Consider the following 20,509-nt stretch of genomic DNA (forward strand, 5'->3'; position numbering starts at 1 on the left):
GAAATGTCCATATATGCAAACGATCATGAAGTTGACAGCTTTCCTTCGATGCAAGAGATCTGTATTCCCAGAGAACTCTGGGATTCAGGTGCCTCCATCACTAGCCAGGTGCATCCTCCTGGCTAGTGCAGGGGACAGGTGACCTCCAGGTCAGCCAGCTTTGCAGGGACATGGGCTGCTTGGCAGTGTGTCTGGTCACCTGGGGGCTGGGGCTTGCCAGGTGTATTGCACAACCACCCTTTGGGGAAATAAAAGTCGGAGTATTAGGAGGTGCAAGCACCAGGTGATTTACGCCAATGTATGTCATTTAAATTAACACACAGGTGCTATGAGATCTTTATTCCAGAAAGCGCTGAAACGAGTATGTTTCTTGTGGACAGTGCTCAAATCCCAGGCGGGAAGTTTTTGGCCAGTGACCTGACTGACTGCAAGAGCAGGGCTGATGAACCTGTGTCAGCCCTGTTCCGAGCGCCATGCACGTATGGAGGTGCACCTTGTGGGAATAGGGCCATGTGCAGGACATGGGCATCGACAGTAAACCCTGTCAGCTTCAGCCGGTCCCTGCAGGGCGCGGGTGCAGCGTGGCTGTGGCCCGCGTAAGGAAGTGGCGCTGCGGCCACACACGGCTGTGACCGATTAATGAAGGGACTCGCCGGCGCGGCCGTTGCCGGGCGACGGGCGGGACCGCGGCGGGGCCGGGCCCGGGGCTCTCGCCGGGGCTCTCGGAGGGCAGGACGGCGGCCTCGGGCACTGCGAGGCGGCAGCGAGACGCCGCCGCCATGTCGGGGGCAGGCGCGGCCGACCGGGTGGTGCAGGTGAGCGGCGGCGGGGGCACGGGCTGCGGGGAGCGGGGCCTGCCAGCGGGTTTCTGTCACGGGTAATACACTGACTCGCTGTTAAAGCCAGCACACCCACAAAAATGCGCTCTGCTGTCAGAATGAAAGCGGGGAAGTAGGCTTCCCTTTGTGTGGACGCCAGGAGCGACTCCCCGTGCCCAGGCTGGGAAGCGACGGCTCCGAGGCGGGAGCAGCCTGGCTGCCCCGCTCCAGACAGCGCTGGCCACCAGCAGGTGCCTCGGGAAGCGCCTGAGAACCGCGTCAAAACACCCGCTCCCCAGCTTTCGGTGGTTTGGGCTCAGGGTCTTGAGTTTGGAGATGATGCTGCATTTCTTGATGTATTTTTCATCTATAAGTAAGGCCAGTGGCTTTAAGAACCCACTTAAACGTGACGTGTTCAGGATGTCCTGCACCAGAGAGTCCAAAATACGTGAAGTTCTTCTGTTGTTTTGAACGTGTCACCTGCTTCAGGCTCTTGCTTGCGACAGTCAGTGAAGAGGTGATCCGTGCTCATCTGCTCTCACAGACTCTTCTTTTGTGCTCTTGCTGATCAAAACATACAAAAGGGGGCGAAAGTGTCACATGATGATAGTCATAATTGCCAAAAATAGAAAAGGGATTTGCAAGATATGTTTCTTATGAAGAAGAAATATAAATTAATACATGGAGATTTGGGATTGTTTTTTTTAGCACAGAAATATTGGGGGAATGGTGATACAATGGAAGCACTATCCTTCACAATAATTATCAGTTAAACAGGCTTAACTCTGTTGCTTAGTTTTACTTATGTACGTGTGGGAGGGGGGAATTAGTGATGAACTTTTTCAATTAAATCTTCCCTTCTGTGCAAAATTTATTTGTGAAACCATTTCAGAATGAGCTACAGGAAGCAATTTCTGCTCATGCATCAAGTGAGCAAACAGATGAATACTCGGACGACTTTGAGAGTGATGAAGATGGCATGTTAAATGGTAAAACAGAATTAAATGTTTTCCCTTGTGTTCTTCCTCTTCTTAACTATTGCTATAGTCTGGCAAATCTTTGTGAGTCAATATGATGTAATGTTCCAAGATTTCATATTTTAACAACTTCTAAATCACTGAGTCCTCCTCTTCTAAGTTAGGAGCAGAATTCCCAATGAAATCAGTGGTGGTGCCAATCTGCTAGACCAGACACAGTCTGTACTGGTTTCTGCCATTGTGATGCCCAGTTTTCCTCCATAGCCATCTTGTTTACTTGACACCTGTAGTAGCGCACATACTGAGAATGAAAGTGAACATGAGCGGAGAGAAAGCCCCGGTTTTTACTTCCTCTTTTCCCAGTCTGGACAATCAGTGAATAATGGCTTCAGGACACACTGCAGAGCATACTTCCCTGGCAGTGTACACAAACCATGAATAGCTTTGATCTAGCTGTTTTTCTTGGGCCAGGATGCATTTGATGTTTGCTAATTGTATTGAGTTTGCATGGCCAGGTTTTTGTCACAGAGGGGCTTCAGGGGTGGCTTCTGTGAGAAGCTGCCAGAAGCTTCCTCCATGTCCGGCAGAGCAAATGCCAGGCTGCTCCAAGACAGACCCGCCACTGGCCAAGGCTGGACCGGTCAGAAATGGTGGTAATGCCTCTGTGATAACATGTTTAAGAAGGAAAGAAAAGTTATTGTGCAGATGTAATTGTGACCAGAGAAGAGTGAGAATATGTGAGAGGAACAACTATGCAGACACCAAGGTCAGTGGAGAGGGAGGAGGAGGAAGTGCTTCAGATGACAGAGGTGAGATTCCCCTGCAGCCCATGGTGAAGACCATGGTGAACAGGCTGTGCTCCTGCAGCCCATGGAGGACCATGGGGATGCAGAGATCCTGCAGCCCATGGAGGAGACCCACACCAGAGCGGGTGAATGCCTGAGAGAGGGCTATGAATCCGTGGGAAACTTGTGCTGGAGCAGGGTCGTGGCAGGGACCTGCAGATCCATGGAGAGAGGAAACCACGCTGGAGCAGGTTTGCTGGTAGGACTTAGGACCCTGTGGGGGACCCATACTGGAGCAGGCTGTGCCTTATGGACTGCACCCCATGGAAAAGTGACTCACATTGCAGCAGTTGGTGGAAAGCTCTTGCCTATGGGATGGAGTCACGCTGGAGGAGTTCGTGGAAAACTGTCTCCCGTGGGAGGGACCCTACGCTGGAGCAGGGAAAGGACTCCTCTCCCTGACCAGCAGCAGGAACAACATGTGATGAACTGACTGTAACTCCTGCTCCCCATCTCCCTGTGTCTTTGTGGGGGGAGGAGGTAGAACTCAGGAAGGAGGGACATGTGGGGGAAAAGTGTTTCTAAGATTCGTTTTACTTCTCATTATCCTGCTCTGATTTTGTTAGTAAAAAATCCAATTAATATACTCAAGCTGAGTCTGTTTTGCCTGTAATGTTGTTTGATGAGTGATCTCTCCCTGTCCTTAACCCGTGAACCTTTGTTATATTTACTCTCCCCTGTCCAGCTGAGAAGGGGTGTGATAGAGAGGCTTTGGTGGGTGCCTGGCATCCAGCCAGGGTGAACCGACTACTACTTTATATTTAGTCTAACAAGATCAGCCAAATAACTCTTTTTCTTCCTGGTATGACACTGCATGTTAAGGAAAATAGGAATTTTAAAAGAACTTCCTCTGTGTCCTGTTTTTCATTCACACCTAAAACATCTTTTAACAGTTTGTGGGATGCTTTGATTTCCCTTTGCTGGCAAGATTTAGAAAAAAGCTCCCCCAGCAGTAAATAAGTTACTATCATGCTTTTGTTACCTTCTTCAAGCATTTGAACTCTGTAATTAAGCCTGTTAGCCATAACAGACCTCAACAGGAAGATCAAAATATTTTTGTTAAACATGAGAACCTTAGCGTTGGAGCAGATACTTCTTTGAGTATCTTCTAGTAGATTTTAGATGGGACAAAAGGGAAGGGAAGGGGAGGATGGATTCTGATACTAAACACGCCTAGCTTTGTTGTTGACTTGCTTTCACTTCTTGTGGCATTGAGACACTGTTTTTTAGAAGGGTTTTGAATTGTGTGGCAGAAAAGAATTGAGTGAATATTTTTCTTTGAGTTGGGTCCACGGAAACAGATGACAGGAAAGGAAGTAAAATAAGGCTGTAGTCTGGTGGCTTTGCAGAGATAAGAGGCACAGAAAGAGAAATGCTCAGAAACTAAAGTCAGGAGGATGTTATATGAAGATATAAGTTATAGAAGTTATAAGTTTTAAGTTATAGAAGATATCGCTTCTGAGTTGCATTTTTTTCCCACTTATCTCAAATGCAAGTTGATAATATGCCCTTTTCAGGTATTGATGAAGAACTTACTGAAGGTAATTCAGGTGCTGCAAGCACTGGTAAATCCGTTGTTGTTGGGAGTCCTCTCTTGAATGATGATGCTTCACAAAAACTAGCAGATTTGGAAAATGAAGCTGCTGATGACTTGACTTTATCCTTTCATGAAAAGAAACATAAGAAAATAATGGTTTTAGAAGGTGATAATGTACCAGATGACAGAAAAGATGGTGAAGAATGTTTGGAAGGTCCAAATGAGGGTAATGACAGAAAAAATAATGAAGTGCTTTCAGCTGCTGAAGAAGTACCCTGTGATAATAGTGAAAGTGATGACTTGCCTATTCATGAACTACATAAAAAAAGAAGTCAAGAGGAAAAGCAACCAACAGCAAAGCCACGGCTGCACAAACAAAGAAATGCTTCAGCATCAGGTGAAAAGAAAGCTTTGAATGTTGTTGCTGCTACTTGCTTAGCCATGTTACACTGTTTTAAAGTGTTTTAGTTTGTGTTATTTTCTGTGTTAATGATCAGCTGCTTTGGCTTGCGGCGAAAGCTTCTAAAAATACATAACCTCCATCTACCGGGGGTAAACTGAAAAACTGTGGGCCAAATAGCAGGAGGTTCCTGTTTTCCTTTCGGAAGATGAAAAATAGCTGTTTAGGTCCTTGAAGTTCAGCTCTTCACCAGTGCATGTCCATGAAAGGTGTGGGAGGGCTAGTGACTTGGCTCTGCAGTATGGGCCTAGCTCAGAAAGCCGTATGCACGTAGTGTCCACAGCCTCCATGTATCCTTCCATGGGAAGTCATTAAATAGCCACCTCTTTTCCATGATCTGGAAAGTTTGATAACACTGTTTGCAAATACAATGTTGAAATTGATGTACTGAAGCATCATGAAGCTATAATGTGACAGAATGTCAGAATAGTAGATTCTCATAATTGCAAAGTTAAAACTTCAAATGATCTTTTACTTTAAAGATACTGACACACTTTGGATGTATAGTCAAACAGATAAAAACCCCAAACTTTAATGTTTCGTTATAAGACTAGGTAATGCATTTTTAATCAGCAAAGCAGAACTTGGAATTCTGCTAATTAACTTTTACAAATATAAAATGTCAAAAGACTTCATATCCAATTCCATTCGTATTCTTATCTAATTCCGTTCTAATCTTCAGATTCATATCTTAATTCCTAGTATGAGAGGAATTTGTCCTGTTTGATGTTGAGATAAATTTGTGGCTGGTCATTAGCCGTGATGGAAGATTACAACTTTGAAATTGCTAGAGCATGATTAATGATATCAGCTCCTTTTTGTGTTTCCACATGATGGCACCAAAGTGCTGGATATTTGAATGCAGGGTTGGGCAGTGCAACACCTCTCTGTCCTGGCTGTTGTGCTTGTGTAGTTTTACACTGGCAGAAAAAAAGTTGAATTACTCCTTGTCTTCATGTGAATCAAAGTAGTGCAGTGATAATGGCATATTGGTTTTCAATTCAGAATTCTCCTTGTCACCTTGAACTTACCTTCACCATTGTAAATCTAGGTTAAATTTCTTAGGTTGTGAGCACTGATATTCCTTTCTTCAGGTAATTTGGAGTTCATTTCTCGTTCAAAAAATTATTTCTTTTAAGAATTCTGTCGGAAAATTGTGCAAGAGTAATTTGGTTTCACCAGAGCCTTTTTTGGTTTGTGTCTCAATTGTTTTACAAATTTATATCTCTGCATTAATGGTGATGTTTTTTTAAATCCCCACTGCAGAATCTTTCTGTTATTTCCTCATGTGTCCCACACCCCTGAAAAACATCATACAATGAAAGTTTTGGTTACCCAAAGTGTTGTGCAGACTTCACTAGTAGTTTGCTAGATGTCAGAAAATCTCTTACTATGATTGCAATGACTCTTGGTTTCTGCAGTAGAACTGCGTTTGGGTGGTAAGGCAGATGAGAAGTTATGCCTTTGTCATGCTCTCACATTCTTTAACATTAATTAAAGCTTCAGTTTCTACTCCAATCTTACATTTAAATACAAGTGAATACTCTTCTTATTAGTATGTAGTTCTTAGAAGGAAGTGTACAGAAAATACGGTATAAAATTTAGTAAAAACTTTCATGGACAGGTGTTTTTTGTACAGAAATAAAAATACTCAGAAACAGTGAAATTCTTGTTAATGTGTCCTCTCAATCTTTTTTCCTCCCGTTAGATCAAGATCAGAAGACTGTCAACACCAGTGACTTGAAACTGGAGGACAATGATAGAAAATCTCCTTCTGTGATAGAAGAAATGATGACCACAGTGTATGAGAAGACAAGGGAATTGGAGAACCCAACAGCTGACAGTTCAGATGGAACAGTGAAAATAGCAGAAGGGCAAATAATAATTGATACAATGCAGGAGATATCAATGAATGATCAATCTGAACATAGGGAGGCAAAGAATGCATCAAAGAGCTCTGTCAAGGTATTACTCATAAGTGTTTTGCCATTGTGTGGAACAATGTCCTAGAAGCATGGTGGAAAGTTTTGTAAGGTTACTGTTGGTAACTTAAATGTGAAAATGCTATCTGTAGAGCTGACAATTTATCTCTGAGCTGAGATTTATCTAGAACTGAGGCTCTTACAAATTCTATATAGTTGTATAGAAGATGTAGGGAACACCTTTTACAAAAATGGTTTAAACCAGGTAAAGGTGTTGACGTGTTTTCCAGTCTTAAGAAAGTACCCTTGTCCAAGTGAAAATAACAACTCTCTATTGTGAGGCTAACTGAATTGCAGTGAGCAGTGCATGCTGGCAGAGGATGGAATCCCTGGTGTGACCTGAGTAAGGGATAGGTTGCAAAGCACTCTATGCTTTATCATAAGAAAGAAAATATGTAGATACATATAATTATTAAAGCTAAGTATTCAAAGAGCTAAAAGAGTGTTGATAGAATAACAGGGAAACCCACTACCCAGCTGGGTTCTTTTTATTTCTTTGTATTTCTAAACTATAGACTATATTTTTATGTAATACAAATAAACATTTCTAGGTGCTATTTGAAAATTATACAGGCATTCTGAAAGTTTGGTTGCTTGGTTTGGATTTGGTTGGTTGGTTGTTTTTTCTCCTTACTTTCTTACCCTGTACTGTACCCCCTCTGTATTAGGGTGGCTTTCTTGCCTATTTTTCTAACATCATAGAACTATAGAATATCTTGGGTTGGAAGGGATTTGTAAGGGTCAAGCCCAACTCTCAACATCCCTGTTAGCTTGTAAAAATCTGTTTCATCCTGATCTAGTTCTGTTGCTTGAGAGACTCTATAACTTCTACTTTTCCTCTGTTTCTTAGAAGCCAAGTGAAACAAAGGAGAGAGTTCTACAAAACTCAAAGGCTTCTTTATCTGACAGGTAAAAGAAACACTCTTAGGTATCACACTCTGCACAGTGTAAGATGCATGCAGGGCCCTGACAATGCTGCTTCATTCTTATTTTCTGTCAGCACTGTATTCACTGCTGACAACCTCTGACCATGTGTGAAATACCTTTTAGTGGATGAGGCCTGTTATTATGACCCTTACTCAGGTTTATATCCAATCAGACTCCCAAATCTTTTGCCACTGTCTGTGATGTGTATGTGCTACTGGAGTCTTTATAGGTTTTAAGCTGCTTTTTAGGTGAAAGTGTAAGGAATTTGTAAACTTTCTTGGCCTGGATATGTTGTGTAATGGCTTGTTTTGGCAATAATAAAGCCCTCAGAAAAAAAAAGAGGTTCTTCCTTTTCTTTTCCCCAGTCCCCAGTCAAGTGCATATAAAAAATCAATCACAGTAACTTTTGGTATATACTGAAATAAAGGGAACGCTGCTTGGTATCAGCCACAGTAAATGGAAAGGTCATTAATGTGTTTGTGTCCTGGTATTTTCATAGGTCTCCATCTTCTGTGCACCTAAAGACAAAGGTGAAGGCTGTTCCATCAGCTACACCTGTTTTATCTCAATGTCTGGGAACATTAAACCTGTTGGAGAATAAATGCATGGAGAAGAAAACAACAGAATTTGACAAAGCAGATAGTTTAAGAGCAGCTGTTTTTCAGGTAAATCTTAAAAACGAGCAAACAAACCAACAAACAAAATTGTGCGTAGAAGGGTCCTGATCTAGGAGTCAACACCTCATATTTCTTGAAATCAGTATTTCTTACTATATTCCTTGCATAGGCTTACAGGTGTAATACTCCTTTTATTCTGTTGGCTATCACTTTTCCTCAAATTATGAACTCAAAAGCTATATGAAAGGGATGCACTGTGATTGATAATGTATCGTGTCAGTCTATTTTCAGGCACATATTTTCCTTTATTTCTACTTCATCTTTAACATGAGTGTGTAGTTTAAAGTTGCTCTTTTTTTTCTGGTATGTGCTATTCATCTGGCATTCAGGAAAAATGATAACAAATCTAGTACTCTCTCCAGAAGAAAAATCTATGTAAATTCCATGTAGAATTTCTCAACGATTAGTTTATTATTAGACTTTTGCTACTAATCTGTTTGAGAACAACTTTAAATCCAGAAGCTGTTCATATTGGTATGTGTTTTTAATACTTGTTATGGTCCTAGAACAAATTTTAGACCCTCAGATTAAAATTTATATTGTCCCTATAATTTTAAAGGTAAAATAGTCTTCATTTAGGACACTTGTATCTCTAAGCTGTATACCAAATAATATAGTTAAATATTGAAAATTTAAGTCTGTTTCTGCAGATGGCTCATAACCTTTTATGGTTGCTTGAAGTCTCACTCTTCCCAGTAGGGTTTTATTCTCTTAAATTATAGGAATTTGCAAGACAGTCAACAAATGTAAATAATATCCCTATATTCCAAGTGATAAGAATCTTTATTTTGTTCTTCTTTTAAAATTTGTTTAAAGCTTACATTTTTTTGGTGTTTCTATGAAGATTTTTTATAAGATATTTAAGGTTTTTTAGATTTTGTAGCTATGATTTTAGAAGCTTAGATTTTTTTTTTATCACAATGTATGTGATAACAGCTTAGTCTTCCACATGGGGTAGTATCTAAGTAGCACATGGAAGAATTAAGAGTAATTTTGGTACTCATTGTATTGGTACTGCTCTGTATTTACACCTTAAAAGGACTTGAAAAGTCTTTAATGATTCTTACAGAATTGGTTGGAAAAGAAAAAGCTCTTTCTAATGGAATTAAAGAGAACAGAAAAGGAGAAAGCCGAAAATCTCAGAAACGAAACTGAAAAGGTTTGTTTACAGTCTTGTTAAAAAGAAGTTAACAGACTATAATTCTTTGAAGTGTGCTTGCCTGTGCTTTCTGCCTGAGTGCATCAGTCTGCTGTTGTAAGGCATCTGTCTGGTTGTCTCCAAAGAGCACGAGGTGATTTGAAACACTAAATGATATGTCCTGCTTGTTATGGTTGTGGCAAACAGTGTGTGTCTGATGTTTCCCTACACGTTTACATAAGGTGTGTTAAAAGTGTGCTTCTTAGATTAATTTTCAGGTTTGTTTACAAAGACCTTGGAATGCTCAAATCTTAAGGTGCTAAGTTTTATATTGTCTGTTAGAACATAAGGGGTTTATTTCCTCCCTCAAGAGATGCTTATCTCCAGAGGACTGTATTTTGAATAGTACTATACACATTCTTTGACTTGACTTTTAAGTATTTAATACGTTTCACTGCTAGGCACTTAACATGTATTTCATATCCTTATGCACATATTTTGCTGGAATAGTTTGTTTCAGTTAACCTAAATTAAAAATGAACATAGAAAAAACCCCACCATATGTATTTAAAATTTAATTGTGAGTAATACTTGAAATGTTGTTGTCAAATCAATTTCTGTTTCTTTATTGCTCCCTTAACAATTAGTTTAAAGCGTACTACCTCAATTATAATTTTATACTGAAGTGTATTGAAATGTAGACTTTTATTTGCAATCTAGAAAGAAGCACTTAGAAGAGAGGAATCGATTGCATGTTTTGAAGCCTGGAAAGAAAAGAAAGCAAGAGAAGCAAAAAAGTTAAGTGAAAAAAAGAAGCTTGAGGAAAAAACCCCAGCAGAACAGAATAAAGAGAAAACAGAAGCAGCACAGGTGGTGATGTGAAATATGTATAAAAATGTATATCAAATGTGGTTCAGGAGATTGTAGAAAATAATTCTGATTAATCCAGAAAAAGATGGAAATTAACTAGAATCTAAGTCTAGACATGCTTAATTTTTGAAGTAAGTTCATATTAGGTTCTGTTCTGCCAGAAATACGTAATGTTTACATTTGCAGACAAACATGCTTCTATATTTGGAGTCTATTAACTGAATATAAAATAAACGCCATATAAATACATTTAACTAATACTTGCTGTCAAAATAACTTATTCCTGTTAGGCATAGTGATACCCACTTCTAAGAAATGCTACAAACAAATATTACGAAATTGGAATGTGTAGAAATTACAAAAAAAATATAATACAGAATAGGTAAGGGGAGTATTGACAAAAAGGTGAGGAGTAAGATTTCTCATGAATCTGTGGTTTTCTTTAGGCATTCAAAAGATGGAAAGAAAAAAAAGTGGAATATTTAAGAGAGCAAAGCAGAAAGGAAAAAGAATCTGAAAGAATCAGGAAGGAGAAAGAAGAGGAACTGATTGCAGAGAAGAGGCGAGTCAGCATATCAGCAGTTGAAAAATGGTACTACTCCACTGTGTTTTGCTGTATCATAGCTTCCAAAGTCTTCACTTATAAATGTAATAGGTCTTCTGTGAGTGCTCGATGTGCTTGTAGTTCTAAGACAATGGCATGCTTGGGATCAGACTCTTCAGTCCCAACGGAGAATAAGTATAACAGTGAAAGTAATCTGTACAGCTCCTTTCAGTTTAATAATTTAATTGCTTTCCTCCCCAAAAAGCTACTAACTAAGCCCAGTCAGAGATACTGCAATGGAGATGTAAGATTCACTGAGTATAATGTCTAATGTGGTTCACGCTTCATTACTAAGCCACAGGAAGGTAAGCAAATCTTTAAGTTTTGTGGAATACAGTGTATGAATGCAGATGTGCGCAGGAAGGAAAGAAATGAGATGTATCTGCTGGAGAAATTCTGTGTTAGTTTTATAAGCCAAGAGTTTTCACAGACCACGTGCAACTTACAGTAACCTACAGAAGTTCAGAGTCTAAGGGTTATTTTGTGATACTGAATAAGGGAAAAGCAGTAAAGAAAAGGTGATGCCATAACAGATAGAGTAGTAGGTTCATTTATTCCTTGGTGATATATCAAAATGGACTGGGAAGGTTTTAAATATATATTCTCAAACTTTGATTAAAAGTATAAAATATCTCTTGACTCAATTTAGTTAATCAGCAACAGCATTTAGTCTGTTACATGATGATCTCTTGTTCTTCCCTCTCATTATACAGGAATGAAAAGAAGGAAGAATATATAAAAAAGAAGAAAGTAGAAAAATTGCTAGAGAGGAAAAAGCAAGAAATGCAACAGGCAAAGAAGGAAGAAAAAAATGAAAAGGCTATGGAGGAATATGAAAGATGGCTGGTATGTTTGTTTGGGGATTTTTTTTGCACTTTGTCAAAACCAAAAAGTTTAATGTAGTAATGAGTGTGAACAGCTGTGTATTGTGATACTCGTGGGGTTTCGTGCTGTTATTAGAAAGGCCAGACGGTGGCAACATTGCGTAGCTTGTCCTCCAGAATTCGTGAGGAAAATGATGGTAAAGTACGGTGGACTTGATATTTGGCAGACATGGAAAATATATTCTCCCTACGGACATGTTACAGAGTTTTCAGTTTCATAGTTACTCTTCATTTTTTGCCATTTCACGTCGGAGGCAACCATCTCTGAAGGGCCAACTCACCACAGCACAAAACCTGCAAAGCCAAACAGCATCCCCAGCTGCAACAGTGAGTGCATGTACATTCAAGGGAGTATTGAAAGTGGAGACATATACCTACAGCTGGTAAAAGCACTTGTAATGATGTTCAAAATTATTATTACAAGAAAGGGTGGAACTCTGATGCTCCCAATTATATTTTTCCCACAACAGTGTCCTTTAGTCCCAATAGTTAAGCAGTAAACTAATCTATTACTCTAGTCCCAACAGTTAGGCAGGGTTTTTTCCCTTGCTACAGAAAGACAAACTAGAAGAGAGATCACTAATATTCTTAGCATATATTGGTTTTTTGAAGGTATGTGACTTGCTATTTAAAGAAAAACCTGTATTTTAATTCGTCACACAGTCATTCCTCATACTGACTCTCAAGGTTTTCTTAGTTTGAGAGTGTTTCTTCTGTTTTCTCTCTTCCATGTGATTTCTGGCACACATCCTGTACATATGGTCTCTATTGTCATTTGTAAGAGTGAGATCTTGCAACTCATCTGGCTTAAGGTCCTTACAGGAATTTCTTTGTACTGTCAATGGCTAAAAAAATCTTTTAGTTGTTTTTTTTTTTTTTTTTGAGGAATGAGGAGTCAGAGAAATGAGAATTGAGGCAGGCAGATGTACGGATGTCAGACAGGTTTTAAAAGGACAATCATCCTTTACTTGGCTAACTCAGAAATACACAGTTGCATAAAACAGCAAGAGCCTGCATGTTTTATCTTCTCTGTTTTCAAACTTTTTTAGTCTGAGGTTTAGATCTTCTAAGGTCTTTGACCTGGTCCCTGTTGTAATACCTCTGATTTCTGTAATCATTGGTAAGAATTATTTTCTCTAGTCCTCTTTGTCAAGTGATTTCCAGATCAGTTTAGTCAAATTATTAATGTCCAAACTTAGATTATTTCTTGCTTAGTCAATATTCCTGGTTGCCAAGGAAGGAAGTGCTGCATTTTAAGCAGTAACTAATGCACTGTCCTCTATGCTCTGCTTACTGGGACTATCCTAATCAGTGTAGTTCTATCAAAGCCTGAATGTTACTGTGCTGTCTTGGACTCTGTACAAAGGTAAAAAATTATCCTTTTTTGGGGGAATGAAAGATGCTACCTAGCACAGGCTCCCCTGTTTAAATTGTGTATAAATTCCTGAGGTCACCACTTCAATGGGATTATTAATATGAACGTTAGTAGTTGGAGGAATGGCCAGATCTAACTGGATGTACAAGTGCCTACATGAGAGGAGCACTTTGAAAAATAAGCAGGTGCAGGAGAATGGGATAGATACTGAACTGGTTGGCAGAGGTACCTCTAAAATGATCTCATTTTCAGTGTCTGTGTGCAGGTATTGACTGATGTCTCATGCCCAATCTTTACATTTTTACTTTCAGAATTTGCGCTGGTTTTTTTCAGCTTAGACACCTTTATTTCAGAAAACATATTGGGCAATAGCTCTGTCATCATGTTTGACCAGAATATCATCTCACTTTGTACAGTTATAGAAAAAATACCCACCTTTACTGAACTGCAGAAAGGAAACACTGTGAAGTTGTCGTTGGGAATTAAAGTTGTCAAGGGAACTAAGATGATCTCTGCCTGTGGATAGATAAACAGGAATCAGATCTGAAGGCAGAATTGTGGAGGCCTTTTAAGTGTATTCTTTCAACTAAGGAGGTTTTGGTTCGAAAGGAAAAAAAATAGGAGTACTATAGTGGGAAGTATTCTAATATGTTTTCATTGATATTCAACAGAAATAAATGTGTTTAAATTCATCCTTGGGTTTCCTGAACTAAGTGTTGACCATAATGCATGGGTAAAAAAGACATAAAAATCTACTTGCAGTTCTTCTTAAATAGAAGAAACCTTCTGCTTTTGTATTAATGGAAATTCTGTTACTTCTCCTTTTAGAGATCATTGTGTGAATGTTTGATAACATAAATTGCATAGAGAAGATTACTTTTTAAGCCTGAAAATAAATGCCCTAAAAAAGGTTATTAACACTTGTACAATATTAACACAAAAAGGATAATCTTGAGCTGAGATGCTTTAGTATTGCCTGGGAAATTTAAGCTTCTGATTATTTTGTTTCTTTCCTACTGTGTGCCTCTTGCTACTCACCAAGAACTCTTCAAACCAATCTAGCCTGATAAATGATAAGTTTTTACTTAATGCATAATACCAATGTCTGACACTTGTTACTGACATGCACCTGTTCTGAGGAGTGAAATGTGGAGAAGAATCACATTGAAAGTTTATAATAACAGATCAGTTTAGTTTTCGTTTATTTCTGAGATATCAATTTGACACCTGTTTACTGTGGGTAAAAGTGAGTAGCCTGGGTATGTTATGTTGTCCATTTTCTGTGCTATACATAAACATAGTATGAGTTGATGAGAAGTAAGGCTGCTCACAAATGATTCTCAAAGATCAACATAGTAAGGTTAAATGCCCTAGAGGAAGTTTGAAATTTTACCTTGAGGTTGAGCATATACAACATCTATTTTTAGCATTCTAAAGCTGTTTAAAAACATTAAGAAAGGATGTACCGGATGAGTCTCATGGATTTATTGCTTTTCTGGGTTAGGAACAGCTGATGTGGGTTATTCGTTTTGTATGATTTAATAAGATCTCTCTGAAAATACTTTCTATATTGGAATTTTTATGTCCTGGTGCTGCAGTATGTTAGAAATAAGGCTGCTATTGTTACTGTTCTTAAATGTTGTACGTCTTCTCTAATACCTAAAATTCAATTATTATGTGGCAGTCACACTGCTAAAGAATGTGATCTTCTCATAATTTGGTGGGTGAAAAATGTGCTCATCTTACTAGGCTATTAAGTAGAAAACTTCCACAGAAATCAAGCCATGCAGTTGAGTTGATCTACTGTGTGATGAGCTACAGTTATTGATTTAGTCTTTCACTGTTTCTGTTACTGTTCTTCTGTTAGTGCAAATAACATCTTGTTTATTATTTTATGGAAGATTTATATCAGTTATATCTTGTGAGAATGTGCACTGTGATTAGGACTAGAACATAAAAAGCTTTGTGTGTGTTGAAGACAGGGAAGAAGCCAGTAAGTCTTGATGTCAAATTTAATCTTTTAAAAACCAGTTAAATTAGCTTGAGATTCTTTTCTTGGCACTGGGATTCATTAATGAAAACTGGATCTTCAAACCCAAACATTCAACACTGAGACACAATTAAAAAATCCAAAGCAACTTTTGTTCTCTTCCTGGGTCAATGTTTGCTTTATTTTTCATTTGGGCTTTTCATACAGGAGTCTATTGTGCACATGTATTCAGTAAAGAGTGCTTGACAAACATTAAATACGCACTTTTTTTGTAACATATGATTGCTCAAATAATTGCCAATACTGCTGCAATAGGTCTTATTTTTAATGAGTTTTCACCTACATGTCCTGAGGGTACCCATAGCCTCATAGATTATGATTCTATGATTTTGTAAAAAGAAATTGACTGGATATATGCAAAAATTCCAAAACAGGAGCATGTATCATATATGTGTTCCATTAGAGCATATTCTTCACAAGCTCATCTGTACTGCTTGACATATCTTATTGTCTTTTTTGAAAAATACCCCTGATAATGCAGACTGCTTTCCTCTTAGGGAACTAAACAGTTCGCTTCAAGAATTTCAGAATATCTTGAATTTGTTCTAAAGACCCAAAGCCACTAGTTGTGCTCATCTGAGGAAGATTTCTATGGATGGAGAAAGAAGGCAAAAGTATAGGATGAGAAAAGTCAGAATCTCACAATGCTACAAGCCCAGTTTGTCTCCATTACTCCATGTGATCCAGAAAGATACAGTTTGTACAGAGAGATAATTTTTTTAATTAAACTAACTGTGATGAACTTTTGAATCACTTATTCTAGCAAAGGGCATTCCTTTTCCACGCAAACTTTGCCTTGCTTTTAATCAGCCTTCCTAGTAACAACGTGAAATAATTGTCTGTTTAGCTAGACCAGCTGTTCCTAACAATTGGATCTTCAGATTTACACTGACAGAGAGCTAAAGGGCACAGATTAAAATCGTAGGGTTGATATTTCAGTGCATGTTATGCTTTTTAAAAATTTTGTACACATTGGTAGTTTGACTGCTGCATATGTGTAAAATAGGAATAAACTTCCATTCAATCTCCCTTTTTTACAGTAACGCTTCTACACCCATTTACCAATCTGCTCTCTCAGCCACAGTCACCTCACTGTTTCTCTTCTCACGTATGAATAACAGGCAAACACTGCTAGCATCTTGAGAATTTGGGAACTTATAGGGTCCATCAGAAGGATGGGATCATGGGTTATATGAGAGCACCAGTTATCTTACAGCTGTCTTCAAGGAGCAGTACTTTCACTGCAATGCAGTTCATACATGTGAAAATACAAAACTAATACAGCACTTTTATGATGCTTCAGAATACTGGCTGATAGGCTGCAACAGATGAAAGGACCGAGGTTGGATTTGGCACGATGATTTTAAGCGGGCATATCCACGCTGCGTGTTTGCTACCTATGATGTGTATGCCAGTTGTTGGTCTGTTCATGTGTCCAGAAGCCAGCTGCTCAAGGACCTCTTAGCCACCCAGCAAGTGGGGCACAGTAGGTTATGCTATGGTCTAAAATGTCAACCTACTACTTCAAGTCAGTCAGAAACGTGCACCAACATGCACCACAAATCTGCAAGTGTGATTATAAGGAAAATTTGCACCTGTAGATAGCTCACCAGTGTACTGAATTGCTAATGCGGATGCACCCTTAGATGCTGGTCCTCACCATGGTGAAATGGCAGTCGTTTGCAAAGAAGAATGCTTATTTTATATAGAATGGCAAGTCTCCTGAAATTCATTAGTTATTTAGACACAAAAAGAATGTTGCAAATATCTTGCTTATCCTTTATCGTCCTGATTGCCCATTGCTGTCTGAAACAATAGAAAATGGAATTAGAACCTTGCAGTGCTTATAATATGTTAGATAGATCTTTGGTTAAAATTAAATTGTTTAATTCCTAGTTTGTTCTAGTACATGGCAAGTGTGATTTAATAAATACAAAAAGTTACAATATTGCATCAATGTTACATGAGAACAACATACGTAGCATTGTGATTTAGGTATCCTCTTCAAGACAGTAAGTAATTAATATGAAACTAATTATATACAAGACCAATACAGTACCTGATCCACTTGGGTTTTTGTTTAGTTGGGGCACAAAACCTTAATTGTAAATGACACCCAGTATGCAGCTGTTTCTATTACATTGTGCAATGTCTGTGACTGAGGCACTGCTCCAAAAGGCAAATCTCTATTGCATGTTTACTTTTCATTTTACACAAGAAAGGTATAAAAATAATTGTAACTTTTCTGTTAGTGGAGTTGTTTTTTGTAGGTTTTTTTTTTTGTTTGGTTTTGGTTTGGGCTTTTTTTGACATATCTTTTTATTCTTAGGAAAACAAAGAGAGGAGAGAGGAGCTTGAGAAGAAGCAAAAGAAGTTGCAGTCTGTCCATGGGAATGAAATGAGTCCTCCCTGGAGGCCACCTGGCAAAGTCACATATTCAGGGAATTACTGAGAAGTTTATTGCCTTGTGGAAGAAAACATAGTCCACAAAGTTCTGACAATGACTAGTCGCTATTTCATTAACAGTTGATTTTCACTGGATCCATTGTAGGTGTTACATTCTTTCTTTTTAGTTTATTTGATCTCTACAGTTTAAATAAATCACTTGTCTCTTTCCACTGCTTTAGAAAACGTACTAATTTTTCTAGTTCCACATTTGATGTAGTTTTGCTATATTCTATGCTACTTCATACCTCTTAGGTATCTTTTTTGTGAAAGTGTATATTCAAGATGAATAAGGCTGGACTCTGGCAATTTTTTCACCCCATAGGTAGCAGAATGGTTATTTTTAAGTTACTAGGCCACACTTTTGAGGAGTTAAGTCTTGAAGAAATGCTTGGAGGAGGCGGTGGGGTGGAGATGATGGGCAAGGAGATGTTGGCTCTCCTGTGATGGTAAAAGACAAAACGCTAAGGAGTATGGTAGGAGGATGTCATTTTCATACATGAAGACATAAGCTACAGAGAAAATAAAGTTAGATTATGTTACATTATGAAATATAAATACAGCTTCTAAATTAAAACTGCATCTAGCAGAAGCAGGTTTTCATGGGGCCAAAAGCAGTCAGCCATGTGATGGTACAGAAGAATTAAACTGGAATCCATATAATGTGAAATGATATAGGACTAAGTAAGATTGTAGCTGTTAATTCCCTTTCAGATCTTCATATACATTCCATAGATTTCCTGCTTCCTTCAGGAAAAAACAGTTTTAGAGACATATTCACACAAAATCTTACATAAGAATTGCAAGGGCAGAACAGTGGTACTCTTGTGAGGCAAACTTAGAGACAGAAAATTTTTTTTTTTTTGAACTTAATTTAAAGGCTTCTGTGATTGTTTTTAAAAGATCAAGTAAATCCTCCCCAAACACATTTTCATCATTGCTAATGAGTGGGTTCCTGTAGTAAATTAATACATTTTTTCTTTTTTATTTTTTTTTTGGCTATTTGCCTCACTATTCTGGAAGCAATGGCAAGACTACGTGGCTTTAGAGATCTTCACATCTCGTTTGCCTGCTGCCTAAACTCAAGCTGTTGCTTTTGTTTGTGTTTTCTTATTTGAACTTTAATAATCACTCCAGATCAGATATGCTCCTCAAATGTGTATTCTTTAAAACAAAACAAAACTAGTATCACCAACCAAGAAGTAAAAAAAAAACAACCCTGGTCTTTAATTTATAGATATATTTTCTCAAATGAAATCTTACTCCTGTTTAGACTGACAGCCTCCTTGGGAAGTAAAAGGAGCATATGAGAAGTAGACTTGTCTTTTTCACTAGAGTTCTGTCCTGTTCATAAATCTCTGAGATAGTCCTTAAGTGTGCATTTCATGTAAAACTGGGGCATCTCCTCAGAAAAGAAAAGACAAATAGAAAAGACTGACAAACAGATTAATTTTTTTAGTTTCCTGATGTTTCTTGCTTGGTTTTTTTTTTTACATTTTAATGAGAGCGACTGAGGATTTAGAGGCATTTGTTTTGGCCATAATGGTTTCTATTACCCAAGTGCTGTACAGGTGAAATTTATTGCTGGTATGTACGTACAAATGAAATCAAAAGGGTGTCTGTTCTGTCTCAGTATTCAATAAGGTCCTGTTCATTATTTTACCTTGAATGGTTCAACTTCTGGTTGCTTTTCATGTAACTTGCTCATGGTAGCCCCATTGCATATTGGGATTTTTGAGCAGAACTCTGCTGGTTCTGGCTCTTGCTTTTAGTTCTGTTTCTTCCTCAAAAAGACAATTATGCTGGACCTGGATTTTATTCTTTTATTTGTTTGTAGCCTTCTGTCACTGGGCTGTTCTCTGATAAATGTGTGGCTGGAACAGTTTTTTCCACTGAAGAGTTTCAAGAGAAGCCAGGAACCTTAGTGACACCCATCCTTTGATTATATAAAGTCTGCAGGTAATGCACTCTTGATGTCTTCCAGTGAACTCTAATGACAGTAGTGGCCTTTCTGATGCTTCTGTGAGACTTAGGTTTGTGGCAAGAGTCATCACTCAGATGCTGAACTTCTGAGTAGGGCAGCGTTCTTGCAGGTTTATGCTAAGCTCATCTTCTGTCATTTGGGAGGAGGAAGACATTGGTCAAAAGAGAGAGAGGTCAGGAGAGAGGCTGGAGCTTTCAGAAGCACCTCAAATCCTGTAGTCAGCTCTTTCCAAGCTCCTGGAGTCTGGCTGTGTTCTAAGGTCCTTGGTGTTTTTTTCAGGAAGACTCTCTTTATAGTAGTACCCATGCTGAGTTTCCTACACTGTAGTGTTGCAGTGCATGGCATTACAGAAGTTCCCAGCTAAGGGATTCTGCACATTAGTTAAGGGATTCTGCACATTAGCTTTTTGCAGAGATCAATAAATCCAGATTTTTATCTGGCATAAGCCAGACATTGCAGATAAGCAAATATGTGGCTCTCATAACCTCCAGGTCTGGCTCTGGCTATTTCCTTATGGCAGGCCAGGCATTTTTTCCAGCAGTAGTGGCATCAGATCAACAGTATTGGCCTTCAAAGGAAAAGAATCCACTGCCCACAGAAACTTTCAAGAAGCTGAAAAAATGCCCAGCCAGAGCAGTTTAACTGGTCAGCCTAAAAGGTAGGGTAAAATTAGAGATAGCAGCAGGAGAAGTAGTGGGATTGCAGCACAGGCAGAATGTAACAGACTGTGAACTCAAAGGTTACCCACCCACATTTTAGGAGAAAAATATTTAATGAATTCAGGCCTTTAGACTGGAGCTGTGGTGTGCATCGTTGGTCCTCTAGGCTTCTGGATCTTGGAGCCTTGAATTCAGGTTTAGTTTGTTAAGAAATTCCAGCTATAGTAGGGAGGATGAAATGTGTAGCAGGCAGCAGAGTTTGCTGTCCAACAGATCT

The 20,509-nt window shown here is 38.7% G+C and overlaps 1 protein-coding gene across 1 annotated transcript; it reads left to right on the forward strand.

Moving 5' to 3' along the window:
• The first annotated feature begins 631 nt into the window (after positions 1 to 631).
• MAP9 (microtubule associated protein 9) lies at positions 632 to 17,762 on the forward strand. Its single transcript, XM_032686577.1, has 11 exons — positions 632 to 815; positions 1,711 to 1,807; positions 4,158 to 4,574; positions 6,346 to 6,602; positions 7,470 to 7,528; positions 8,046 to 8,211; positions 9,293 to 9,382; positions 10,082 to 10,231; positions 10,678 to 10,823; positions 11,549 to 11,681; positions 17,474 to 17,762. The coding sequence occupies exons 1-11, from the start codon at positions 780 to 782 to the stop codon at positions 17,594 to 17,596; spliced, it is 1,674 nt and encodes a 557-aa protein (XP_032542468.1). The 5' UTR covers positions 632 to 779; the 3' UTR covers positions 17,597 to 17,762.
• The last annotated feature ends 2,747 nt before the right edge of the window (positions 17,763 to 20,509 follow it).

Source organism: Chiroxiphia lanceolata, chromosome 4 (genome assembly GCF_009829145.1).
Source record: "Chiroxiphia lanceolata isolate bChiLan1 chromosome 4, bChiLan1.pri, whole genome shotgun sequence".
NCBI classification, from domain to species: Eukaryota; Metazoa; Chordata; class Aves; order Passeriformes; family Pipridae; genus Chiroxiphia; species Chiroxiphia lanceolata.

What these genes read in the sequence shown, in the direction of transcription:
- MAP9 (XM_032686577.1), top strand. Translation starts at nt 780, where the DNA reads ATGTCGGGGGCAGGCGCGGCCGACCGGGTGGTGCAG. An exon ending in AAGGCTTCTTTATCTGACAG is followed by an intron (nt 7,529 to 8,045) that starts GTAAAAGAAACA and finishes GTATTTTCATAG; the next exon opens with GTCTCCATCTTCTGTGCACC. An exon ending in AGAAAACAGAAGCAGCACAG is followed by an intron (nt 10,232 to 10,677) that starts GTGGTGATGTGA and finishes GGTTTTCTTTAG; the next exon opens with GCATTCAAAAGATGGAAAGA.